The sequence below is a fragment of the Natrix helvetica genome (genome assembly GCF_964273705.1).
Source record: "Natrix helvetica genome assembly, chromosome: 2".
Taxonomy (NCBI): Eukaryota; Metazoa; Chordata; class Lepidosauria; order Squamata; family Natricidae; genus Natrix; species Natrix helvetica.
In genome coordinates this window covers 149,982,233-150,007,854 of record NC_138552.1, presented here as the reverse complement: position 1 = coordinate 150,007,854, position 25,622 = coordinate 149,982,233, and the positions used below count along the sequence as shown (strand labels likewise).

The 25,622-nt window shown below is 40.2% G+C and overlaps 1 protein-coding gene across 4 annotated transcripts; it reads left to right on the top strand.

Moving 5' to 3' along the window:
• Window positions 1–25,622, top strand: CIMIP5 (ciliary microtubule inner protein 5). Of its 4 annotated transcripts, none has more exons than XM_081940117.1 (4): window positions 1–111; window positions 15,274–15,550; window positions 22,568–22,607; window positions 24,633–25,622. In XM_081940117.1, exons 2-4 carry the CDS (start codon window positions 15,282–15,284, stop codon window positions 24,822–24,824), a joined length of 501 nt encoding a protein of 166 aa, XP_081796243.1. In that variant the 5' UTR covers window positions 1–111; window positions 15,274–15,281; the 3' UTR covers window positions 24,825–25,622. The 4 variants fall into 4 exon arrangements, with proteins under 4 accessions (XP_081796243.1, XP_081796246.1, XP_081796245.1 ...); XM_081940120.1 differs by having other exon boundaries at window positions 7–111; window positions 15,392–15,550; XM_081940119.1 differs by lacking the exon at window positions 1–111 and adding an exon at window positions 7,571–7,697 and having other exon boundaries at window positions 15,392–15,550.

Below are 25,622 nucleotides of genomic sequence, written 5' to 3'. Positions count from 1 at the left end.
GGATGAACTGCATTCTACACCTGATCCAAGAACATGTAGGGCAGAGAAAAGGCAGGAGCCTTTTAAGGAGCCTATAATTATGATTATTATTGCTATCAACACACTGTTCATGTAGATATTAAGCTTGTTTTCTTCTAATCTAATTTCAAGTAAATGTATAGTTATATTTGAAATAGACAGTACCTGGAAAATACTCTGTACTTTGTAGGGAAATGGAAATTTATATACAACAACGAAAAGAAAAGGATGGAAGGAAAGAGAAATGGAGAGACGAAGGGAGAGAGGGAAGTGGAGTGGGGTGGAGGGGAGGAGGGGAGAAAGGTCGAGGGAAGAGAAGAAGGAAGGAGACAGAAGAAGAGGAAGCAGAGAGGGGAAAGGGGAGAGGGAAGGGGAGGAGTAGGAGTAGTAGAAAGGGAAGAAGAGGGAAGTGGAGAAGAGGAGAGGGGAGAGAAAGAGGAAAATGGAGGAGAGGAAAATGGAGGGGAGGATAGGAGAAAGAAGGAGGGAAGGAGAGGGAAGTGGAAGTGAGAAGGGAAGAGAGGGAAGGACGAGAAAAGAGATGGAAAGAGACGGACTGTCATTCTAAAATTGAAAATGTGATCTTTATAAAGGAAAATGTATAATAAAAACATTTTTTAAAAAAAAGAAAAGGCAGAAACAGTGACGGTTATCCTGATTACTCACAAGGAGGCAGCCTTGCCCCTCTTGATGGGCTTCGTTATTTAGCACAGCAGATAAATGAAGGTGATGCTGGGAACAACACGTTCATTTCCTAGTGGTGTATTTCCTGGTGGTTGTGATTCCCGACTTGCTTTGGATTGACACCTTGACTTGGATTGTGCCCTGTGAACTTGGAACTTTTCTTGCCTCGTGAACTATCTTGTACTATGGATTTAAGTTTGCCTGGTTGGTTTACCTTGTTTGGCAAATTTTCAAGTGCCTTGTGGACTCATTGGCCACTGCTCTGTGGACTAGCATTGGTCTGCTTTTGGTCCAGACTAGCATTGGTCTGGACTTAATTGGGACGGTTCTGGGTTTTGGGTGAAAAAAATTGCTGGCAATATTAATAAACCCACTAAACCACTGGTATGTGTATATGTGAGTGGGATAGCACAATCCTTCATTACGAAGATAATATGCTGGTTCCTATGGGATAATCTGATGAAAACTAACCTGAATGGATTACAGATAGAGTAGGTGGTAGGATATGAACAAGAATGTTGGACCTTCCACTGAATATGGCCATTAGTACAGCTAGCCCAATATTATCTTCTCTTGATTAGTTGTATCTTTCAGACTAGAATAGTTTTGCTTTTGCAGCAGTATACATCTTTTACAATAAACATGTATACAATAAACCATAATGATACAAAATACCAGAAAATCAATCACCACAACAACATTGTCACTGGTCATGCACTTGAACAAGAGGAATAAATTATCCATCCTGGTTTAAGTCAAATGGCATCTAATTAATCAGTACTAATGGATCAAAATATTTTACTCTGAAACCAGCTATATTTGTAAAAAATATACATATGCAGTAGTACTTGTAAATTGTAGTTCACTCACAATACAGTTACTCTTTAAATAAGGACATACATTTGGCTTTGTCAGATGCAAAATACATTCCTGGTACAGCACAGTAAGAGTTATTTCTCCTTAAAAAGTACCTCCTGTTCAGGTCATATTTTTGTTATCGGAATCCTTATTAGAGATAAAAATATTCCTGTAAGAAATGCATTCATCTTTTGTTAATTTGCTATAGCTTTAGTAAATGCTAGGTTTCTATCACAAAACAGTTGTTTTATTTACGCCAAAAAACCAGAAGTCATGTACCAGCTTTTCCAACTCGCAAATTTTATTAAAAGAGCTAACTTTCATAAGCTACAGGTTATATGTGAGGCAGACAGGCTCAATTATCAATTGTAATGTATTAAAAACTCATTATGTTTGTTGAGACATGTTGAGATAGTCTGAAACCCTTTGATGAACACAAATTCAGTCGTCTCTCACTTAATCATGCTGTTAAAATATTGGTTTTCCAAAATGGTCACTTTGGAAAGATCTTCAGTGTGTGTTCTGGGAAACTGAAATATTCTGATATAACTTTGCCCTTGTTTTGAGCCCTGATGTCAAACTTGTGTGCATTCATTCTTCATGCAAAGTTTGTCCCATTGATCCTATGTAGAATCTGGAAGCGTATATAGTAAGTATGGATGGCAATTGGTAGGTTACCTGTAAAAGGTGATGTTTATGTCTCCATTGTGTAGTTTTACCATGACATCAAAGGGGAAATTAACTACACTTGCTTTTGCGTGGGCTGGTTTAATGTCAACTGTCCAGTTGACGAATCCAGAAAAAGAAACTCCTGGGACATTATTTTACCAAGAGTATAAAACTTTACTGAATCAACTACATTGGCATAGGATAAGTGAAACTAGCTCTGGGTTTTCTGCACAAAAGCAAGCTTAGTTAATATCCTATATTCTGCATATGGGCTACACACAGTCCAAAACATCCACCAATCCCTTCTGTTCATTTTGTTATGGGAAACAATCAGCTTGACAGATTAGCTGTGTGTTTTCTGGTTGTTGTGATTCTTGCCTTGCTGTGGGTTGACACTGTGCCTTGACTGGGATCATGCCTTGTGAACTTTGAACTTTTCTTGCCTCATGAACCTTCTTGTTATGTGGATTTAATTTTACCTGGTAGGTTTATTTTGATTGGGAAACTTTCAAGTGCCTTGGGGACTCTTTGGCCATTGCTCTTTGGGCTAGCATTGGTCTGCTTGTAGCTGGACTTAATTGGGACAGTTCTGGGTTTTGGTGAAGGGAGTTGCCATGGAATATTAATAAACCCACTAAACCACTGGTGAGTGGGCATGTGTGTATGAGACAGCACAACAAAAGAGCGGTGTCATTGTTAAGTATGGGATGTAGCTTATGAAGCTACAGACCAGAATGAGCAGATGCTGCAGATAATCAGTGGTATTCTGTGCTCTATCTTTTAATAGGTTCTTCCTTGGAATCATTCTGGCTCTACAAATTTGTCTATTGATCACATGCAGCGAGTAGTTCAGTCTCCTGAATACCCAGTTTAATTCTAGCAGTTGAGCATTTCTGCCTAGCAGGTCAAAATAAATGCAGTTGTAGCATAGAGCCTAGCTTGTAGATGATAGATTCGGTAGTGTGTTCTGGGATGGAATCTGGAATCATATACAGGTATACTGTATGTGGCAATTGGTTGGTTACCTGTAAAAGTAAGGCATTTGATAAGGTAGACCATAACCTACTACTAGATAAAGTAGAAGAATGTGGGTTAGACAGCTTCACCACCAGATGGATTCGTAACTGGCTGACCAACCGCACTCAACGTGTAGTTCTCAACATCTCTTCATACTCTTCAACATCTTCATCAATAATTTGGATGAGGGAATAAATGGGAAACTCACCAAATTTGCAGATGACACCAAGCTGGCAGGAATAGCCAACACTCCAGAAGATAGGTTAAAGATACAGAAGGATCTTGACAAACTTGAACATTGGGCACTATCTAACAAAATGAAATTCAATGGTGAAAAGAGTAAGGTTCTACATTTAGGCAACAAAAACAAAATGCACAGGTACAGTATAGATGGTACCTTCCTCAATAGTAGTAACTGTGAAAGGGATCTTTGAGTCCTAGTGGACAACCATTTAAATATGAGCCTGTAATATGCAGCAGCTGCCAAAAAAGCCAACACAGTTCTAGGCTGCATAAATAGAGGGATAGAATCAAGATCACGTGAAGTGTTAATGCCTTGGTAAGGCCACACTTGGAATACTGCATTCAGTTTTGGTCACCACGATGTAGAAAAGATGTGGAGACTCTAGAAAGAGTGCAGAGAAGAGCAACACAGATGATTAGGGGACTGGAGACTAAAACATGAAGAATGGTTGCAGGAACTGGGTATGTCTAGTTTAAGAGAAAGAAGGACTAGGGGAGACATGATAGCAGTGTTCCAATATCTCAGGGGTTGCCACAAAGAAGAGGGAGTCAAATTATTCTCCAAGGCACCTGAGGGTAGAACAAGAAGCAATGGGTGGAAACTAATCAAGGAGAGAAGCAACTTAGAACTGAGGAGAAACTTCCTGACAGTTAGAACAATTAATCAGTGGAACAGCTTGCCTCCAGAAGTTATGAATGCCCCAACACTGGAAGTCTTTAAGAAGATGTTGGATAGCCATCTGTCTGAAGTGGCGTAGGGTTTCCTGACTAGGCAGGGGGTTGGACTAGAAGACCTCCAAGGTCCCTTCCAACTCTGCTATTGTATTGTATTGTAAAAAGGGATGATGATATCTCCATTGTGTAGTTTTACCATGACATCAAGATAGCAGAATTGTTCAATATGTCAGCCTAAAGATGTTGACATATTGTGGAGGTATGATACATCCATGGGTATACCAGTGATTTGTAGGCATTTGTCATTGTGAAAAGTGAAATAGTTATGGGCAAGTACAGAATCACACAGTCGGGTTGCAAGATGTGCTCTATAGGGATCAGCAATCATATTTTTGATGGTTTCTTTGTACAGGGTCTCAATAATATCCATATTGGATACAGTGGAGTTATTAGGGGGATTGGAGTTCAATCTTCTTAGGAAGTCTATAGTGCCTCTTGTGTAGCTGGGGAAACTTTTTATAAGCATCAAGACCTTCTCCATTGACTTTTCCCCAAACATTTTAAGCTTTAGCTTTATTATTAATGGCCAGTCTTTCTTTCCTATCATGTGCTCTCGCAATGTCTGTTTTGCAACTCCAATCATCCTTATCCAGTTGCTACAATTGATGTCAAATCTATCTGCAGGTAATACCAAGCAGCAAATGGCTCAGTGGAGATTTTGACCCAGGGGCTTTTAAGCTATCATTTGCTTGAAAGACAAAGAACTCTCTTGGCCTTGAACTCTTGGATTATCTCAGTGATTTCAAAATCGGGAATGGATGAATTCCATAATTTTGCTTACATTGAAATCATCTGACATTTGGGAAGCATGGATTACTTAGTATGGACTCAGTTCCAGTTCCTAAATCCTTCTCAGGGATGGAATGAAAGTGCTGAAAAATTCTGAGGCTGGGGGTTTTTTTTTTTTCATTTTGACTGTTACTTTTGTTACCTGTCCTAGATGTTATTCCTGAATGTCTCCTTTGTGATACAGTATTTCATTTCTTTCAGTGTAGGACAGCGATGGCGAACCTTTTTTGGCTCGCATGCCACAAGTGGGAGCGCAGCGGGGTCGTGTGCGGGAGTGCCGCACCCATAATGCAACGCACGACCCCCCCCCCTTTTTTTTTTACATGCTTTTTTCGCCCTCCCCAGGCTCCAGAGGCTTTATAGGAGCCTGGTGAGGGCGAAAAGAGCCCCCCCGGAGGCCCTCCGGAGGCTTCAGGGACCATCCGGAGGCTTCCCTGAAGCCTTCGGAATGCTTAAAACCACCCTCCGAGCAAACCGGAAGTGACTTCCAGGTTGCTAGGAGGGTCGTTTTAAGCGCTCCGAAGGCGTCAGGGAAGCCTCCGGACGGTCCCTGAAGCCTTCGGAACGCTTAAAACGACCCTCCGAGCAACCCGGAAGTCACGTCCGGTTTGCTCGGAGGGTGGTTTTAAGTGCTCCGAAGGCTCCAGGGAAGCCTCCGGAAGGTCCCTGAATCCTTCGGAACGCTTAAAATGACCCTCCGAGCAACCCGGAAGTCACTTCTGGTTTGCTCGGAGGGTGGTTTTAAGCGCTCCGAAGGCTTCAGGGAAGCCTCCGGACAGTCCCTGAAGCCTCAGGGGGGGCGGGGCAGGCTCTTTTCGCTCTCCCCAGGCTCCTATAAAGCCTCTGGAGCCTGGGGAAGGCGAAAAATAGCTTTTAAAAAGGTGAACTCAGCTGGCCAGCGCGCACATGCACGCTGGCCAGCTGACAGGGCAGCGCCTCGCGTGCCACGACAAATGGCTCTGCGTGCCACTTGTGGCACGCGTGCCATAGGTTCGCCATCACTGGTGTAGGATAAACATTCTTCCAACAGAAGAGAATAGCTCAGGGTTGAATTGTGGAGAATTTGATGCTCTCTGAGCTTGGTTATTTGCTTGTAGACATTTCATTGCCTAACTAGATAACATCAGTTGGGTAATGAAGCATTTGCAAACGATCAAGCACAGAGAGCACCAAGTTCTCCAAAGAAGTATTATTGTACAAAGGCTGACAAACTTTGCTGAGATGCTTTCTTCAAGCATATATCAATAGCCAGCTTTATTGTGCTTCAGAAAACAACTGTCAACATGTCTTGATTTTTTTTTTAACTAATGACTTTTATATATAATTCCATTAAGGAATCTTCACTTTTTTGGTCTCTTTATTTCATCATCTGCTTATTTGGAAAAGAAGCCTGGAAAATAAACAAGCAAAGGACAAGAGCGGAAAGGAAAGAATGCATTCTCTCCAGCAGTTCATTTTTTTGTCTGTCTTCCTTTACTACAAAGATTAATCTTCACTTTATTCTTGTAATTATTATATGATAAAAGCATGCAAAAGACAGACTTTAAAAAACCCAAACATTGGACTCCCAATTCAGACAATAGCCATTATTTATACGCATTTTTAGAATGCCTTCAAGGTATACAATGACACAAATTAAAATGCTTATGTATTTTGTTATTTACATACAATCTGGAAGAATAATATAATGAAATGAGATTTCACAGTGTTGAGTTGTAGTTTTGAATTTAGTTTTGAATAGTTTTAACTGTAAGTCGCCCCGAGTCATTGATTGAGTTGAATAAATAAATAAAATACATTCCAGAAAATGAAAACAACATTCATTTTTGAAATCTCAATGGAACTATACTACTTTGAGTTATCCCATTTTTTTAGAATCCAAAAGAAAATAACTGAATGTTTGATATCATATTCTGGGGGAAGGGCCTTTGCTCTTCTCCTTGATCACTTGAGATTTTCAAGAAGAGATTGAACTGCCATTTGTCAGAAATGGTGTAGGGTTTCCTGCTTGAGCAAGGGGGTTGGACTAGATGACCTATAAGTGCCTTCCAAAACTGTTAAATCTGTTAGATCTTAGTTTCTCTTGGGTTAAAAGAAACTGTCCCCCCAAAGAGCTCTGATTGTGAGGAATGCTCTGCTCCTCCCTCATCCTTCCCCAGGATAGCCCCAATGTAGGGAATGAGATTAGTCTAATGGCATGGGTGTGAGAACCCTAATCTGCGTTTAAGAATCCTTTCCCCCCAAATTTAAGCACACATACAAAGCAGCCCCTTTCTTCATGTAGGAAAAAAAAACATTAAATAACTGCCATGTACTAATGAACTATGTGGTGCTTGCTGATTGCAATGTGTTCTTTTTGTTTGGTGACAATAGAAGTGGCTTATTATGAAATATTGCATTGTCCCCATCTCAAGGGATTGGCAGCTGAAGCAATTAGAAGGCTTCCTGAAAAGCTCCCATAGATCCGTCAACCAATGGAAGTGTATTTGAACTGTAAACAGAAGCGGAGGTTACCATGGTATACTCTTCTGCCAACCAGCAATTGATATTCTTGGCAAATAGCGTGTCTGGGGAAACACACTGTTTCTCTGACTCCTTGGAGCAAAGTAACTTTCCCTCAATATGGCTTTCCCAAGTCCTTTTTCCAAGGCAAAGGATTTGGATCCTCAAATTCACTCAAGGAGGTATGTTCAACCATTGATTTCCATACGTTATTAATGACTACTGGCATTGAGATTTTTTTTTTTTTGATAGAATTTTGCTCAAAACACCCTACAGGATGTTCTCACAGGATGTAAGGCAAAATAACAAACCTCTTCAGGGGTACTTAAATTTCTCAGATGTATTTCACTTACAATTTGAATTCAGCAGACACAGACATAGACTGTGCAATCTCAGAATCGCAACGCGGCTTGATGCTTGCAGTAGAAAAGCTGTCAAAAATAAACACAAAAAGAAGATTGCAGGCCAGTTAGGAAAGTCCTAAAAATGAATTTGTCATATTTTGGTGATGTTAAAATAGCTGCTGTTTTTTAAAGAATCTTTATGTAACATGCTTCTGTTATTAACTCTGGATTCTGTTCGGTTTAAAACTAATTATTGCACTGCTTTATTTGGCTTTGCATTCTGAAAGGCAACCTAAACGGATGCTTAAATACATGCTTGTTCAAATAACTCTGAACTTTAGAAATGGAATTTATAGATATTTTATAGTCGGCTATTCTTAGGAATTACAAGGCAGGATATGGAGATTCTCTGACTCAGTAGCTCAGTGCCATAGTGTGTGGGCAAGCCAAGACTCCTTTGAGATGGACATTCTGAAAAATAATTATGTTCAAGAAAAATAGGAAGGGAAGACATGTCCATGGGATATCAGAAACAGGATCCCACTCCTATGAAGCATCACAAAAACTACGTATTTCCAAGAAGGATTTGACTGCACCTGCATACTTAAAGGCAGTATACTTACAAGATAATATAATGCTGATTTCAAGCTCTTTTTAAAATGAGTTCTACATTGTAATTTAGGCATTCCACAAAGTAGTTCCTGTTAGATATATAAGGCCCCACCACACTTGACATAGTAACTAAATCTATGATGGTTGGATATTTGTTTGTTTATTCATTTCTCACCTTTATTTTTACAAATAACTCAAAGTGGTTAACACACTTTCCTTCTCCTATATCCCTACCACCCCAAACTGTGAAGTTAGTTCAGCTGAGAAAGAGTAACTGACCCAAAGTCACCCAGCTGGCTTTTATGGCTAAGGTGGGACTTGAACTCATTTCCAGCCTGGTGCCTTAATGATTACATTAAACTGATGGCAACTCTAGCCTTTCAATGTCATGCTCTGTTGGAGAGGGTTGATAGCTTTGCTGCGAAAGTGACTTTAATTCATTGGGATTATTTGGAAGTGTCTCAACTGGATCATTCTTAAAGCTGACAGATAAATATGGTAGTCCTCAACTGACGACCACAATTGAGCCTAGAATTTCCCTTGCTAAGGGAAAAAATTGTTAAGTGAGTTTTGCCCATTTTACAATCTTTTTGCCCCTGTTGTTAGGTGAATCACTGCGCTTGTTTAATTTAATTTAATTTAATTTAATTTAATGCTTCTAGACCGCTCCCTCTCCCGAAAGGGACTCGGGGCGGTGTACAGTTCGTACAAAATATATCAGATACAATAAAATTAAGTATGTACAGTTGACAGTTGACATGGAGGAGGTTAGAATGACATTAAAAGAACTGTACAAAGCAGATTAAAATAAGTTCAAACCCCTAAAAACAAATACAGTGAATTAAAAAACCCCTAAAATAACCAGATATAGTGCGTTTGCCAGGAGGGACAGTTGAATTATGCCAGGCCTGCTAATCGGAACAGGTGAGTCTTCAGTTTTTGCCGGAAGGAGCGGAGGTCAGAAGTGGTTCTAATGTCGGGGGGGAGGTCATTCCAGAGGGTTGGGCCCATCACAGAGAAGGCCCTACTCCTCGGTGTCGCCCGCCGGCATTGTCCAGTGGATGGCACCAGGAGAAGTCCCTCCCTGTGTGAGCGTATTGGCCGCAGGGATGTATGTGGGAGGATGCGATCCCGTTAAATTAGCAACACAGTTGCTAGGTGAATCTAGCTTCCCTATTGACTTTGCTTGTACGAAGGTCGCAAAAGGTGATCACATGATCCCGAGACACTGCAACCCTCATAAATATGAATCAATTGGCAAGCATCTGGATTTTCCTCACATGACCACAGGGAAGCTGTAATGTTTGTAAGGGTGAAAAAATAGTTGCAAGTCACTTTTTTCAGTGAGGTAACTTTGGAAGGTCACTAAATGAAACTATTGTGGTAAATCTACATTTTTATTTAGTAAAGTAGCATTAAATAAAACGTCCAGGCAATAAATTTCGACATTTATTTATTTATTTATTTATCAACAGTTGTTCTATAACATTGATACAGGTAATCCCCGACTTACAACCACAATTGAGCCCAAAATTTCTGTTGTTAAGCGAGCATTTGTTAAATGAGTTTTGCCCCATTTTACAACCTTTCTTGCCACAACTGTTAAGTAAATCATTGCAACTGATAAATTAGTAACAAGGTTGTCAATTGAATTGGGCTTCTCCATTGACTTTGCTTGTCAGAAGGTTGCAAAAGAGGATCACGTGACCCTGGAACACTATAGCCGTCATAAAGATGAGTCAGTTGCCAAGTTGTCAGTTGAATTTTGATCATGTGACTGCAATGGTCATAAGTGTGGGGATGCTACAATGGTCATAAGTGTGAAAAACGGCCATAAGTCATTTTTTTCAGTGCCATTGTAACTTTGAACGGTCACTAAGCAAACTGTTGTAAGTCCCGGACTACCAGTAGTTAAAGAGCCTCCCAAAGTGATTTACAAAGTCTAAAAACCTTTTAAAATAAACGAGGTAAAAGCAATGTATCAAAAGATAATGTCAGCCACGTTCTGAAACATTTGAAAAACTGATTTATTCCCTCTGGTTCTGGGATAAGATTTTTGGTCGATTCTGCTGTAGGGTTGTATACTGTCTATTTCTTTGAGAACCTTGGCTCCATTGTTTAAATGTTATTATTGTGATTTTTATTGTGATTGTTATGCTGTGTGATACTTGTTTAAGTGTTTGCTTTTCTGAAACAAGAGTGAGACTGGAGAAAATCAACGCAGATTACAAAACCTGGGTTACAAAAGGCGTGTAACCCTGTAATGTTATAAGGGAAACACCTTGGGAAATTGGGTGAAGAGACAGTGCCCAAGGGAGCAGTCAGCATAGCCCACAGTTGCACAATGGGATGAGCAAGAATCTCAGAATCTCAGAAAAGACCTTCCTTAGTTTCACAGACTGTAAAGGAGATCGGAGGAGGGCAGGGGTGGGCTTTGGCAGAGACTACTGCTGGTTTGCTCAGGGATGTGTCACACATGTGCGCACTTGAGGCACACGCATGCACAGTATAGCTAAAATGGCTCTGCACATGCACAGAATCAACAAATAAGATGGCAGCACCTATGCCGCCGTCAGGAGAACCAGTTCAGGGGCGTGGCAGGCCTGAGTTGCTGCCGGTTCCAGTGACCCAGTCCGCCAAGCTATTTCCGGTTTAGTCGAACTGGTCCGAACTGGTAGGAACCCACCACTAGAGGGGAGGTGGGAATTGTACTTTGAGGCTTGAAAAATTCTGTCAATGTAGCTTTACAATAAGGTAGAATTAGTTCATCTGCTGATGATCCCTATCTGGTTTATCCCGCAAGTCTGACAAAAACCACATCAGCATGGGCGCGAGGCTTACTATACTGCAGGAAGGCTATTCCAGGTGTCTTCATGTGGAAAGTCTCCCTTTATCATTGCCAAGAAGAAGCCCATGGCATGAAGAACAGGGTCTGCTCTGAGAAGTAAAAGTGCCTATGAAACAGATATAATCCAAGACGTTATTCCACATATGTTGATCCTGAATTAGTTAAGGCTTTACTTATGCCATCACTTTTAGTGTGGGATACCATACAGGTGGGTTCCTACCAGTTCGACCAAACTGGTAGTGGTATGCTGGCCTGGGTCGCAGAACCAGTAGCGACCCAGGCTGTCCACGGCCCGGACCGGTTCCCCATTCGCCACCGTCGCCATCTTTTTTTGGAGTTCTGTGCATGCGCAGAACAATTTCCATTGAACTGCGCATGCATGCACGCAAAACCCATGCACGAGTGAACCAGCAGTAACGCTAACTAGAACCCACCCCCGATTAACTAGTAAGAGACCTTTTAACCTTTGTATAACAACATGTGGGCGTTTTAGCCCCCTGCCCCCAAGGAACACCATAAATAACATTATTCAGTATTGAGTTGTAGCTTCCAGACCAGACTCAAAACCATCATTGGCTCATAGTGTGAAATAGCTTTCAAAAGCTACGACCAATCCGCTCACACAGAGAGGGACTTCTCCGGGTGCCGTCCGCTAAACAGTGTCGGGGGGCGACACCCAGGAGCAGGGCCTTCTCTGTGATGGGCCCAGCCCTGTGGAATGACCTCCCCCTTGATATCAGGATTACTTCCGATCTCCGCTCCTTCCGTGTAAAGCTCAAGACCCACCTCTTTCAACTGTCTGGCCTGGCTCAACCGTAGTTTATCCTTTTCCTCCTGACAGTCCTTTTTTAAATTGTATTATTATTTCGGGGTATTTTAATGACTAATTTAATTTTTATTATTATTAATGTAATGTATTTTTAATTATTACCTCCTCCATGCATGTATGTATATGTATGTATATGTGTGTATTTTTATGTTTATATGTATGTATGTATGTTTTATTGTACGCCGCCCCGAGTCCCTTGCGGAGAGGGTGCGGCTAACAAATTAAATTTCTATTCTATTCTATTCTAAAAAGTTTGCAAATGTTTTATATGAATGTAAAGTTAGCATTATACAGTAGAGACCTTTTGTAAAAGACACTGAAAAATTCGTTCAGAAGTCAGCATGGATTGCTTTGTCCTACACCACCCTCTTTTGGCCAAGATCTGTTTTGCAAGTTTGGGCTGTTAAAATTAGAAGGAAGTTTATCTACATGAGTGTTGTAAAAGAGGCTGTTTGAAAGTGTCGCATGAGTTTTCCCTTCACAAACAATTTTCAAGGTCTACATGAAAACATCTCTCAATGTGTGCATGTTGGTTGGGAAAGATTTTGTGAGGATATGCTCTGGCAAATGCAGCTGCTTTTTCTGTCCTAGTCTCCATGTTTCAGACATCTGCTTCCTCCAAACTCGAAGAAACAATTGGACAGTGTGTTTTGGGCAAATTAAAATAAAACTTCACTTTTTATGACTCTGTAATGCCTTAATTTGGGAGAGAGTCAGGGTGACTGGATAGAGCTGAGTGTTTACTGGCCGAATGCCCTCCCTGATGCCATGCAGAGTTCATAGCAGGTAATTTTTCTTTACTCCCTAGAAGAGAAACATCTGCCACTACCAGAGGTGGTATTCAGCAGGTTCTGACCAGTTGTTGAGAACCAGTAGCGGAAATTTTGAGTAGTTCGGAGAACTGGTAAATACCAACTCTGACTGGTCCCGCCACCATCTATTCTCTGCCTCCCAGTGACGTGCGGTGAGGTTTATGACTGGTGAGGCACTGACACAGTGCTGGGTTTCAAATATTTTTAGACTTGTGGACTTCAACTCCCAGAATTCCACAGCCAGGCATGCTCAGTTCCAATTTAAAGCGACAGCATTTGTTTTTCTCCTTTGCTCCTTCTTTCTTTTTCTTTTTCTTCTCCTTCCCCTCCTTCCTCCCTCTCTCCCTTCCTCCCCCTCTCTCAAACACACACACACACACACAAACACACACACAGAAGTTGGATTGGGCTATCTCTCCTACCCCTTCCCTCTCACTCACTCTCAAACAAACCCCCCCACACACAAAAGTTGGATTGGATATCTTTTCCAGTGGCTTGAAAGCAGCTCCTCTGCCATCCCGCCCCCCCATTCCCCTGCTGCCTTTCCCAAACACCTCCACCATTGCAAATGCAGCCTGCTGTCTGGGTGGGAAATGCCTGGAACACAATAAAGCCCACCCACCACCTCCTGCTGGCAGGCTGGGGTGAGAGGAGAGGCAGAGAAGCTGGAGGGGAGCCGATCTGATCCTTCCAAAAGAAAGAGGCTGGGGGGAAGTGTGTGTACTACAGCATGGCTCTTTGCCTGGCTTCCTGCCTCCTCCTGTGGTCTCCTCAGTGCTCGCTTGTGCTCTCCCTCCCCAAGTGTAGTTTGATTGCAGATGGAGCCACGTTGCCTTTTCAAACTTGTAATCAGTGAAGCTGGGCTAGATTTTTATATAGTTTTATCCAGCTGTGTGTGTGAGAGAAATGAATGGGGGCCTAGGGAGGAAGTCACTACACTTGGGGAGGGAGAGCACCAGTGAGGAGACCACAGGAGGAGGCAGGAAGCCAGGCAAAGAGCCATGCTGTAGCACACACACTGGCCCCACAACGTGGCTCTGCCTGCAATCAAACTACTCTTGGGGAGGGAGAGCACAAGTGAGCCAGGGTCCTTCCCTCCAGCCTTTGCCCAAAGCCCTGCACAGCACCAGGAGGATGAAGTTTGAATTCCTCCCCCTCCCTCCAACCCACACGTACCTTTTCCAGCTTTTTTAAACAGTTAAGCAGAGTCATCCACGGTGAGGCAGTAACTAGCTCAGCTTTTTACTTTTACTTTTTTTTTTCATGATGAGAGTGGTGAGGCTGTGCCTCACTTGCCTCACCTGACTGCACGTCACTGCTGCCTCCTGAGTCCCAGCTGATCAGGAGGAAATGGGGATTGTATAGTATCCTTTCCCTAGAGTGGGGTGGGAATGGAGATTTTACAATATCCTTCCCCTGCCACCAAGTCACGTCCACCAAGCCATGCCACACCCACCAAGCCATGCCCACAGAACCGGTAGTATAAAAAATTGAATCCCACCACTGGCCAGTATCCAGGATTGAACACTCAACCTTCGGAGTGGGAGGTGAGAGCCTTCACCATTAGGCCACCATGCTGCTCAAACTGAACAATGTGTTTTGGCGGAATTAAAATGACTCTAAATATCTGTTATCTAAGACTAAAGTGTGGGATTCTTTGCATCTATGAGGGTAAAACTTGGCAACTTTAATTCAATACTGGGAGTTGAAGTGCATACAGCTTAAAGTTGCTGAAGTTGAAAAACACGAAGCTGAAGGAGGAGCAGGAGGAAGAGGAGGGAGATGATTAGTAGCAACTTAAAAATTTAGCCAAGCCCTCCAGCAATTGTCTTTATTGAGCACACACCTTCTGTTCATGATGAATATTCATAGCAAGGAGTCTGGTCTCCATTGGAGACAGTAAACATATCCAGGCTCCCTGTGTCTTTGTCTGTTGTTATGTGTTCAGAAAGCTTTATGATGCAGAGCGGATCTTGCAAACAACAAGGAAATATTATTTTTATTTCTGAAACATATATATACAGTTAGCCAGTCACTGTTTCATAGCTTTTTAAAAACTCACTGAAAATTCCTTCGAGTCCTTGTGCAATAGCGAACTGTCCAAAAATAAATTGCTGGGTCCTCTCACGAATATGCTCCAAAACCACTTAGGAAACCTCAGAATTAATCATGAATTTTCCTTGCTCATTTAACATTCCTGTCAAAACGTTGGGCAAGAAATTGCTGAATTGGTGGGCATACTGCATTCTGGCTAACACTCTCCCACACTTTTTTTTTCCTGGGATAATCCCATTTTATGTATTATAAACACAGTTTATACGATGGGAAGCAAAACAAATGGACTCAGAAGCAGCACATCAACAGGGTGTCTGTTACCGGCAACCAGCTCTGCTGGAGAGTTAGCCTCATATTCTTCGCTTTCATTGAGCAGCAGACCTGGAGGAAGCCCACTTGTGACCTCCCAGAACTTCAGAAAGGCCTCAAGCAAAATCTGTGGGGAAGAGAAAGAAGCTCTCAAGAGGGACCAGGTCCAACAAGACAAGATCTGGAGAGAGGTTGTGGAGGCTGAGAAGAAGGCAACCAAATATTGGTGAGTAACCAATCTGGCTTAAAAGCTTCGATATGTCTGTTCAAGTTTGATTGTGCCATGTGCTGATCTGCGTAATGCTAGCCTCGCCTGTGATTTTTACAGAATAAAAGCAATGTCAACTTAGAAAAAAAAGAAGAGTTAAAAAAGGGACAGTTAAAAAGAAAGAGAAGAGATAGAAAATGAGAGGGGAGAGAAAAGGCAGTAGTTACACAATGAAACAAACAAAATGTTAAAAAGTTATGATTGCTTACCAAGCACGTCTAAATTACATTAAAGTAACCAAAATATCTTTACAAATCTGTTAGGTACTGGTGCGATCAAGCACTAGCAATGAACCCCAGGTCGAGGTTATAACAGAGCAACCCTGTAAAGTATACGCAGTGTGCGATAGATAAAGCAACCACACTGAATAATGGATAGTAAAGTAACAAAATAAACTTTACTTTTTGAAGAATATAGCAAAATCCATAAACACAGCCAAAAAGTCATACACAGAAAAACAGTCCAATACTACCAAGATAACTTGGATACAAGTAGCAAATAACTTACACACAGTAAGTAGTAGCAACAGTAGTAACAGTTAGACAGCAGTTATCATACATCAATCAAGAGAGAGAGAGAGAGAGAGCAACAACATCAGCTGCACTTTAAATGCTGTAATCTACTAATTAGCAGAGCTCCTCTCTTAAAGATACATAACATGCCTTGTGCAATATATTGTCTACCCAACTTGTTGGTTACACCCTAACATTCTCCCCTTTGGGTAGATCAATATATCCACTCACAATGTAAGATGATAACCTTCACATGATGAGGTATGTTTCACTGAACTTTGTGCCTTAGTGAAGTTGTCTGCTAAATTGTCTTCAGTTGAACAATATTCCAACTTTATCAGGCCATCCTTAATGCTTTGTCGAACATTAAGATACCTCAAATCAGTATACTTCGATCTCGTCTTAATAGCTAAACTAGTCGCCATTTTTATTGCTGCCTGATTATCTTCATAAACAGTAAAAGGTTCATTGATACTTAATCCCATATCTATAAGCAACTGCTTATAATATATCAGCTCAGTACATGTCAACGACAAACATGAAAACTCAGCTTCCATTGTGGATAAGCTTATGTGTTTCTGTCGTATCGACTTCCATCCAATCAGTACACCACCTAGCATAAAGGCTATGCCGGAAGTTGACTTCCTATTATCTATAGCAGCTGCAAAATTCGCATCAGCATAAACAGTCAAAACTAAATCCCTATTCGGTTCTAAATATAATGCATAGTGGATAGTTTTCTTCAAATAACGCAGCACACGCTTTGCTGCTTGCCAATGCCTCTCTGAAGGACTATCATTGAATCTAGCCAGTTGGTTCACACTAAATGATATATCTGGTCTAGACCAATTACTTAGGTACATTAGGCTACCTATCAAAGATTGATAGATTCCCTTATCAAAACCAGTACCCTCAGTAACCTCAGGTTTAAACTCCAATGCCATTGGTGTCTTTGCAGTCTTACATAGCTCCATGCTATATTTCTTAAGTAAATGATTAATTTTACCAGCCTGCGACAGCTTAAAACCTTTACTGGTTCTAACCACGTCTAAGCCCAGATAATGCTTAATTTCACCCAAATTCCGGATTTTAAATTTACTCTCTAATTGTGAAACAATATCAATAGCTTCCTGCTCAGACCTAGTAATAATAGCTATATCGTCCGTGAACAAAAGCAACAACGAGATCAAACCATTTTTCACCCGTCTAAATAAACAAGGATCAGCCAAACCTGGAATAAATCCCATAGCTTTTAGTTCATTTACTGTACATCTGTTCCACTCAAAACCGGACTGTTTTAAACCATAAAGGCTCTTTTTAAGTCTCCAACAACCAGTCTGGCCATTAGAATCCACACCTGGTGGCATCTTCATATAAATGGTATGCTGCAATGGAGCATGCAGATATGCTGTTTCAACATCAATATGGGTAACATTACACCGATACTTAGCAGCCCACACCAATGCTGCCCTCAACGTAGAGGCTTTCAAGCTCGGAGCAAAAACCTCATCGTAATCCCTCTCAGTTTGGGAAAACCCTTGAGCAACTAAACGAGCCTTATAAATAGCATTGCCAGCAGCATCGTTTTTAATTTTAAACACCCATCTACAGCCAATTGCACTCTCCCCTGAAGGGAGCCTAGCTTCTTCATAAACCTTCAATTCCTGTAAGGATTTTAACTCCTTCTCCATAGCTGTTTTCCACAATTTCTTTTCCTTTTCAGGATACAGCCTTAACTCTGCAAAACTAGAAGGTTCTATGCTAACTTGCAATACTACACTGGCTTGGTATCTGTCGGGTGGATGCCTGTCCCTAGTAGACCTCCTAGGCAATACAGGACTTGCAGAATCATCCTGTTCCACCTCACGAGTAGATTCTACATCTACATCTTCCTCCCTTTTCAGAGTAATAGATGGACCATCCTGATTCTCTAACTGCTCATTTGGTGTATCATGATTAACCAAACGATCAACATCTATATCATCACAAACCTTGTGAAACTCTTGTTCTAGCTTCTCCCAACCAACATGTTCTGAAAATTTAGCACTAGCACTGTGCATAATTCTCCGAGTTCCAGGTTCCCAGAACCTAAACGATCTATGATTGGAATTGTACCCAACAAAAACCATCTTCCTAGCTCTGCTTTGATCCTTCCGTCTAGTCTGTGAGGGAATATGCACCCAAGCAGGGACACCAAATGTGTGTAAATAACTCAAATCAGGCTTCATACCATGCCAAAGAGTATAAGGAATCTTACCAGTAGTTGAGTTAACTACTATGTTCAGAATATGGTTTGCACACATTATAGCCTCACCCCAAAGCTTTTCTGACAAACCAGAATCAACCAGCATAGTTCTGGTCATTGCCTGCAATGATTGACCACGTCTTTCAATAAATGAATTATGTTCTGGCCTGTAGGGGGCAGAACGCCTATGTTCTATACCAGCATTCTCCAACATTGATGTAAACCTATGATTAGTGAATTCAGACCCATTATCAGTGACTAGGCAAAGTACTTTTTTATCCATCTTACGTTCAACAAACTTTAACCATTTAGTAAAATGTTGGAAAGTTTCTGCCTTTGATTTCATTACATAACAGAAACCATACCTAGAATAATGGTCCATAATGCTGAGTATATAGCAGGCACCTCCTAAGCTAGGTTTCTTAGGGCCAATTAGGTCTGCAAACACTACATCCAGTGGTTGAGATGTCTTGAATCCTTGAAACCGGTTTGCAGGGGTAACCTTACTTTTAGCCTGGTTACAGGCATTACAGTTAAGATATTTTGAACAAGGTTTCAAATTGATTCCATTAGATAGAATAACAGTTTGACGTACCATTTTAAAATTTACATGGCCTAAACGTCTATGAAGTAGATGTATAGAGTTATCATGGGGCTGTTTATTCTTATAACCAGGTTCAGAACTCGCAATATTTAAAGAGTTCTCATGTAGAATAAATAAATTATTCTCCAAATTGGCAATAACACTATTACCTTCCTTTTCAATAATGCATCTATCATTCTTAAATGTTACTGTAAACCCACATTTCACAAGGTCTTTTACAGATAATAGGTTAAATTTCATTTTAGGTACATATAACATTTCCAATTTTTCATTAATACATGGACAATAAGCTGTACCTTCACCTGAAGCCTTAATTTTCCAACCATTTGCTAAGGAAATGTGCTGTTTGCTAGCCTTCATAGTAACAAACCTTTCTTTAACCTTAGTTATAGAATGGGATGCGCCACTGTCAACCACCCAGAAACTATGGTTTACAGCCTTATCTACCTTAGCTACAGTTACAGTAACATTGTTGCTTTTTCTTTTACTATTAGCAACACTCCTTTTCTTGCTATTTTTACAGTTCTTAGCAATATGCCCCTTACCACCACAAGAATAACATTTCTTAACAAAATTTACAGTTGAAAACTGTGTTTCTTCTTGTGATTGATTGTCTCTGAACTGAACTCTATCCTCTCTTCGTCTGGACTCTTCAAGCAATCTCCCGGTAACCTCAGATAATGTCAGTTCATCTCGTGAAATAACTTCCAATGAGGAAACAAAAGAGTCGTAGCTTTCATCAAGCGATGATAGAATAATATACACCTGTTGAAGCTCAGAAAAAATCAACTCTTTTTCTTGCAAATCCTGCAAAGTTTTCTTCATGAAGTCTAAATGAGCCAACATATCACCACCTTTTTGCAAACGGACTCTAAACAGTTTCCGTGTGAGATGAATATGAGCACCCACACTGTCCCGAACATAAATTCTCCGCAATGTGTTCCAACACCTAGCAGCAGACTCTTCGCCACGAATATGGACCAGTTGCTGGTCATTCAGTGTTAGTCCAATAATGCAGAGAGCTCTCTCATTGTCCCTGTTAAACTGCGCAATCTTCTTTGCATCCTCATTATCAGCAGGATCCCAATCTGTAACATCTGGTGGGTTCTGAACCACAAACCACAGTCCTTCTCTACGCAGAAGTAGGGAACACTTCAAGGACCAGGAAACATAGTTGGTTCCATCAAACCGGGTAATCATGGAGAGTGCAGCAGACTGTTCTTGTGCCATATTCACAAAAATAAACTATCCAAAAAGTGGTGCTTAAAAAAAAAAATTATGGTTAAGGCAGGGCGTCTGGGCCCATAACCAATGTTAGGTACTGGTGCGATCAAGCACTAGCAATGAACCCCAGGTCGAGGTTATAACAGAGCAACCCTGTAAAGTATACGCAGCGTGCGATAGATAAAGCAACCACACTGAATAATGGATAGTAAAGTAACAAAATAAACTTTACTTTTTGAAGAATATAGCAAAATCCATAAACACAGCCAAAAAGTCATACACAGAAAAACAGTCCAATACTACCAAGATAACTTGGATACAAGTAGCAAATAACTTACACACAGTAAGTAGTAGCAACAGTAGTAACAGTTAGACAGCAGTTATCATACATCAATCAAGAGAGAGAGAGAGAGAGAGCAACAACATCAGCTGCAATTTAAATGCTGTAATCTACTAATTAGCAGAGCTCCTCTCTTAAAGATACATAACATGCCTTGTGCAATATATTGTCTACCCAACTTGTTGGTTACACCCTAACAAAATCCCAAGGCATGTCACCACTTTTGAGCACCCCTAATGTTTGGAAATTGAAAGTTGAAACATTTGACATGCCCTAGGCAGTTGCTCCTCGAAATACAAGCACAATCAAGCCCAACACTTCCATTGTTAAGCAAGGCTTGTTTAACATCGTTAAATTGTTAAGTGAGTCATTCTCCATTCTACTACCTTTTGCCACAGTTGTTAAGTGAATTTTGTAGTCATTAAGGGAATCTGGCTTTCCCCACTGACTTTGCTTGTCAGAAGCCAACCGAGAAAGTTACAGCTGGTGGTCATATGATCTTGGGACTGTGCAACTATCATAAATACATGCCTTTTGCTAAGTGCTAATTTGCTCAATTTTGATGACATAACGGTGGCGATGCTGCAATGATTATAAATGTGCAAACTGGTTAGGTCACTTTTTCAGTGCCATTGTAACTTCAAGGGTCACTAAAGGAATGGTTGTAAGTCAAAAACTACTTGTAAATACTCTCATACCTTATCTTCTCTACTTAAAATTATATAATAACCAGAGGTGGGTTGCCAATTTTTTTTACAATTGCGCGTGCTTGCGACGCTTCTGTGCTTGTGCAGAAGTGTCCGGGCAGGTGAGCGGAGGCTCCCACCACCACTACCACCAGTTCTCCTGATCCAGCCGGGAGTAACCCACCTCTGATCATAACTCCCCAACTCCCTTGAGGACTATGCTTGTCAATAGTTTCCTACTGGCTGATGACATTTTGGGACAGAAACAAAGCAAAGGAAATTGAACAATTCCTAGATATGCATGGACATCTATGCATACACACACACATATATCCACACACATATGCATATATACATATTTATATCCATTTTCAAACAAATCTAAAATAAAAATGAATACCCATATTTTTCAGAGTGTAAGACGCACCAGAGTATAAGACGCACCAAAGTTTTGAAAAGGCAAATTAAAAAAAAAAAGGTTTTGCACTCTGCAAACCTCTCAAAAACAGCCTGTTTTTTTGTGAAAAGGGGCCCATTCCCCCCCCCAAAAAGGCATAAATAGCTTTTAGTGGGCTTGCAGACTGCTCCTGGGGGGTGAGACCCCCATTTCTCATGAAAATGGGCCTATTTTTTGTCAAACAAATTGCATGCATAGCCTTTAGGGGGGGACAAAATTGAACCAAAAATGGCCTGTTTTTCACTCATTTCTGCCTTCCCCAGCCCTCAGGAGCTCTCTGAAAGCCTTCTACAGGCTCTGCACGGCTATTTTGGTGAAGGGGCGGGGTTTTGGGAGGCAAAAAAATACTGTATTCAGTGTATAAGACGCGCCCAGATTTTCAGCCTCTTTTTTGAGGGAAAAAGGTGCATCTTATACTCCAAAAAATACGGTAATTCATCACATGCACACAAAAAAGCCACATCAAATAAAAATATAAAAAGTATAAAACAAATCTGTAATTACAAGTTCACCAGAATATACACACACATAAATATTGATATGTACTTATACATTCATTAAATATGGGTGTTGTGGTTATAATGATTAATTAAAATTTGTGATCACAAGAACTAGAATAAACTTAATAAATGAGGTATGATTCATCTCATTCAAATCCCATACTAGTTAAGAATTTGAGATTATCTATCTATCTATCATCTATCTATCTATCTATCTATCTATCATCTATCTATCTATCTATCTATCTATCTATCTATCTATCTATCTATCTATCTATCTATCTATCTGGTCTGGAATCAGCTCCAACGTTGTGCATTTCTTTTAGGCCTTCAGATATTCACTTAAATTTTCATTTGTTTGGTACAATTATACTCACAATCATAAAATATATCCTTTTACTTTGAAGGTATCAGAACTGGAGCTTCCTAAAGGACTATGATCCCCTGGTAAGTTAAAATCCAAACATGCACGTTAAAAGTATACTGACATGTTTGAAACAGATTTTTTTCACATTTTCATATCATATATTCATCCTGGATTAATATAGTCATAATTCAAAATAGACAAGGATGAACAGGTGATGATGCTTTACACTGGGTGGGTTCATATATCATGTTAGACAGTGGCTTACTTTTATCCTGGAGGGGATAAAATCAAGCTGGAATAGCTTGATTCACAAAAGCAGCTTATGCTCTTATCCAGTGAAGGCTCAGCACAAAATGTGGAAGGTTTGCGTGCCATTCTCTGAATTGGGAAAGGTGTAAAGAAAATTTCCCTGAATATTGTTCATGGATAGTTCAAGTTCTCCTTCAAACGTAGCCTTCAGTGAATAAAAAAAAAAGATTGCCATAGTTTCTATTTTGCATAGCTCTATCACTATGATCCATTGTCTTCTAAAGGTAGGCAAAAATGAGGAGGGATGCCCACTGATCAATGATCGACTTTATTGCCCTTCTGCATCCCCTTCTCCTTTTTTATATAAGCCTGTCTAGGATTTGGGAAGGGGCATTCTCAGAGACTTTAAAAAAAAAGGAGCTCAAGATGGGAGCCATTACCAGGACAAGGAAGCTCCGCCCCTTTTAAGGTTGCCATGACATACTTTTGAATGGGCTTTGATCACCATCTTCACTTTTTTTTAATCACCTCTGGGATTAGAAAAAAAAAACCCAGAGTGGAAATCCCTTATTTTTTCCTGAATAAAAACAAGCAAGATAATTTATTAGCTCTGGAGATGGGAGGGAAAAGTACACACACACACACACACTTGATATCTCAGTCAATGTACATCAGGAAAAGTGGAACCAAAACCCGAGGACTTAAAAAACTTAAGAAAGTTGGAGAGGCAAGAAAAATATTTCTTTGGAGACTGAGGGAATGAAATCATTAACCTTGACTTCAAAGAGAGAGAAAAGGGCATTGCAGTAATGCTCCTGTCGTTTGATGCTGCAGAACAGCATTTTTCTAAAGAAAATCAGGCAATTTGTAGCTTAGAAAAAAATCCGTAGGGGCTGAGAAAACATCCTGATCTCAGCAAGACGTTGGCGTTAACTGGAAGGTATTTTGGAATTGGGTTGGTCTGATCAGACAATAAACTTACACTGGGAGAGGCTCTTGAAATCTTAAACAGTTTCACAAAGTTAGAATGGTTCCGCTCTGAAACCAAGAATATGTCCTCTAGTCACTGCCAATGATTTCTTGCCATCTTTTTTGGTGTCTACACATTAAGCCTAGTTTTATAGGAACATTTTACATCTCAGAGCAATATCTCATTTGGTTTTCTGTTGGGTGGAGAGATTGTCTGTGCATCTTATCTGCTTCTGACCAAATGAGCTGTGTTTTAAGGCAGGAATGGTTACTAAATAACCACGCGTTAATAATATTTCTAAAGTATTTTAGAGTATGAAAAATTGAATGCTTTGGATGCTTTGCTATACAGATGAATAAATAAATGCTTTGAATGCTTTGGATGCTTTGCTATACAGATGAATAAATAAAATGTATTGCATTAGACTTGAGTGAGCTGTGTTTTAAAATATTGCTAAATGTCCTTTAAAAGGCACGTACATTATTGTATTATTTTTATTGCAGTGCTTAATCTTGTATTGCAAAGTTTTTTAATTAACTGGATTAGCAGTTTGCTTATAGCCACAGAATTTTTCATACAAGATAAAATTGACTTCGGGTCATTATCATAAAATACAGGCAGACACAAAAGCCATTAAAACAAGGTAATTTCCAGAATGATTGTAGCAAATGTATGAAAGCAGAACTATCTGTGTGTTTTTGTTATGAGAGCTAAATCCTGGAGTTATCAGAACTTGGTCTGCTCCAGTAAAATACTTCTAATGTTATTGTGTTTATTCTTGTTCCTAATTCCCAATAATGAATGGAATTAATTATGTGCAATATGACAGTAGGAGCATTTCCTATTAAATTTTTATTCAGATAAAATAACTGAATTATATTTTTAGGGCAAGAAAAAAGTGCCTGTCCAGCTCCCCGAATATATATCAATATTTTCGGACAAAATTCCCAATACCACCAACCACGTTATTGGCAGCAGAATGAACACTGATCTTGGTAAAACACTGATAAAAATGGACTATTTCCTCAATTATGGAAGAAGAAAAACAAAAACCGACCAAGAACTCCAGCCTTCCTAGAACTAAACAGAAATGTGGGAAATAGAGTTGTATTGTTTTTACAGAATTGTAAGAAGACATGCTGGCCTGTGAACAAAATACATAGTATATGTTTCTAATCTCATGAGTTAGGCTGAAGTCTGAGAATTGTACATAGGAGCTAGGATTAGAGGCCTTTGCTGTGCTAGAAACCGGCCTTAACCAGAATTTACTGATATGATAGTTACTCTAAAGACAATCCTTAGGAACTAGGACCATAAAAGGAAATTCATAAATAAGGGCAGGGGGAGATAGAATTAGAGTAGTGGGAGATATAATCAGGGCAGAGATAATGTATTCATTTTAGACACTTTGGATAGGTTCTGACATTATTACTAAGCCAATGAAGGAGAGGTGGTGGTAAACGGTACTAGGGAATATAAAGCAAATGTATTGATGACTTAGGGTGTGTCCACTGTACCCACCTGTGCGTGGTCCACCCGCTTTGCAAAGTGAAGAATAAAATTACCATTGTTTTCTCTTGGAAATTTTGGCTGGTGATTGTTTATTTCCAAACTAGACGACGAATCCCACATAAATCTTGCTGTTAAATAAGTGCTTATCTGTACTTTTTGAAACAGGATTAATGTCAAAAACTTTGTGCATTTATCCTTTCAGACTTAATTCTTCTGCAGACTGATCAGCGATGCTATTTAGAAAATTGAAGTTGATTGCAAAGTTTGCTAATATTATCCTTGAGCACAGTCATATGTAAACACCAATCTCTATGGTTAAGAACGTTAAGAAAATAGTAGCGCTCATCCCAGTCTTGAAAGCATA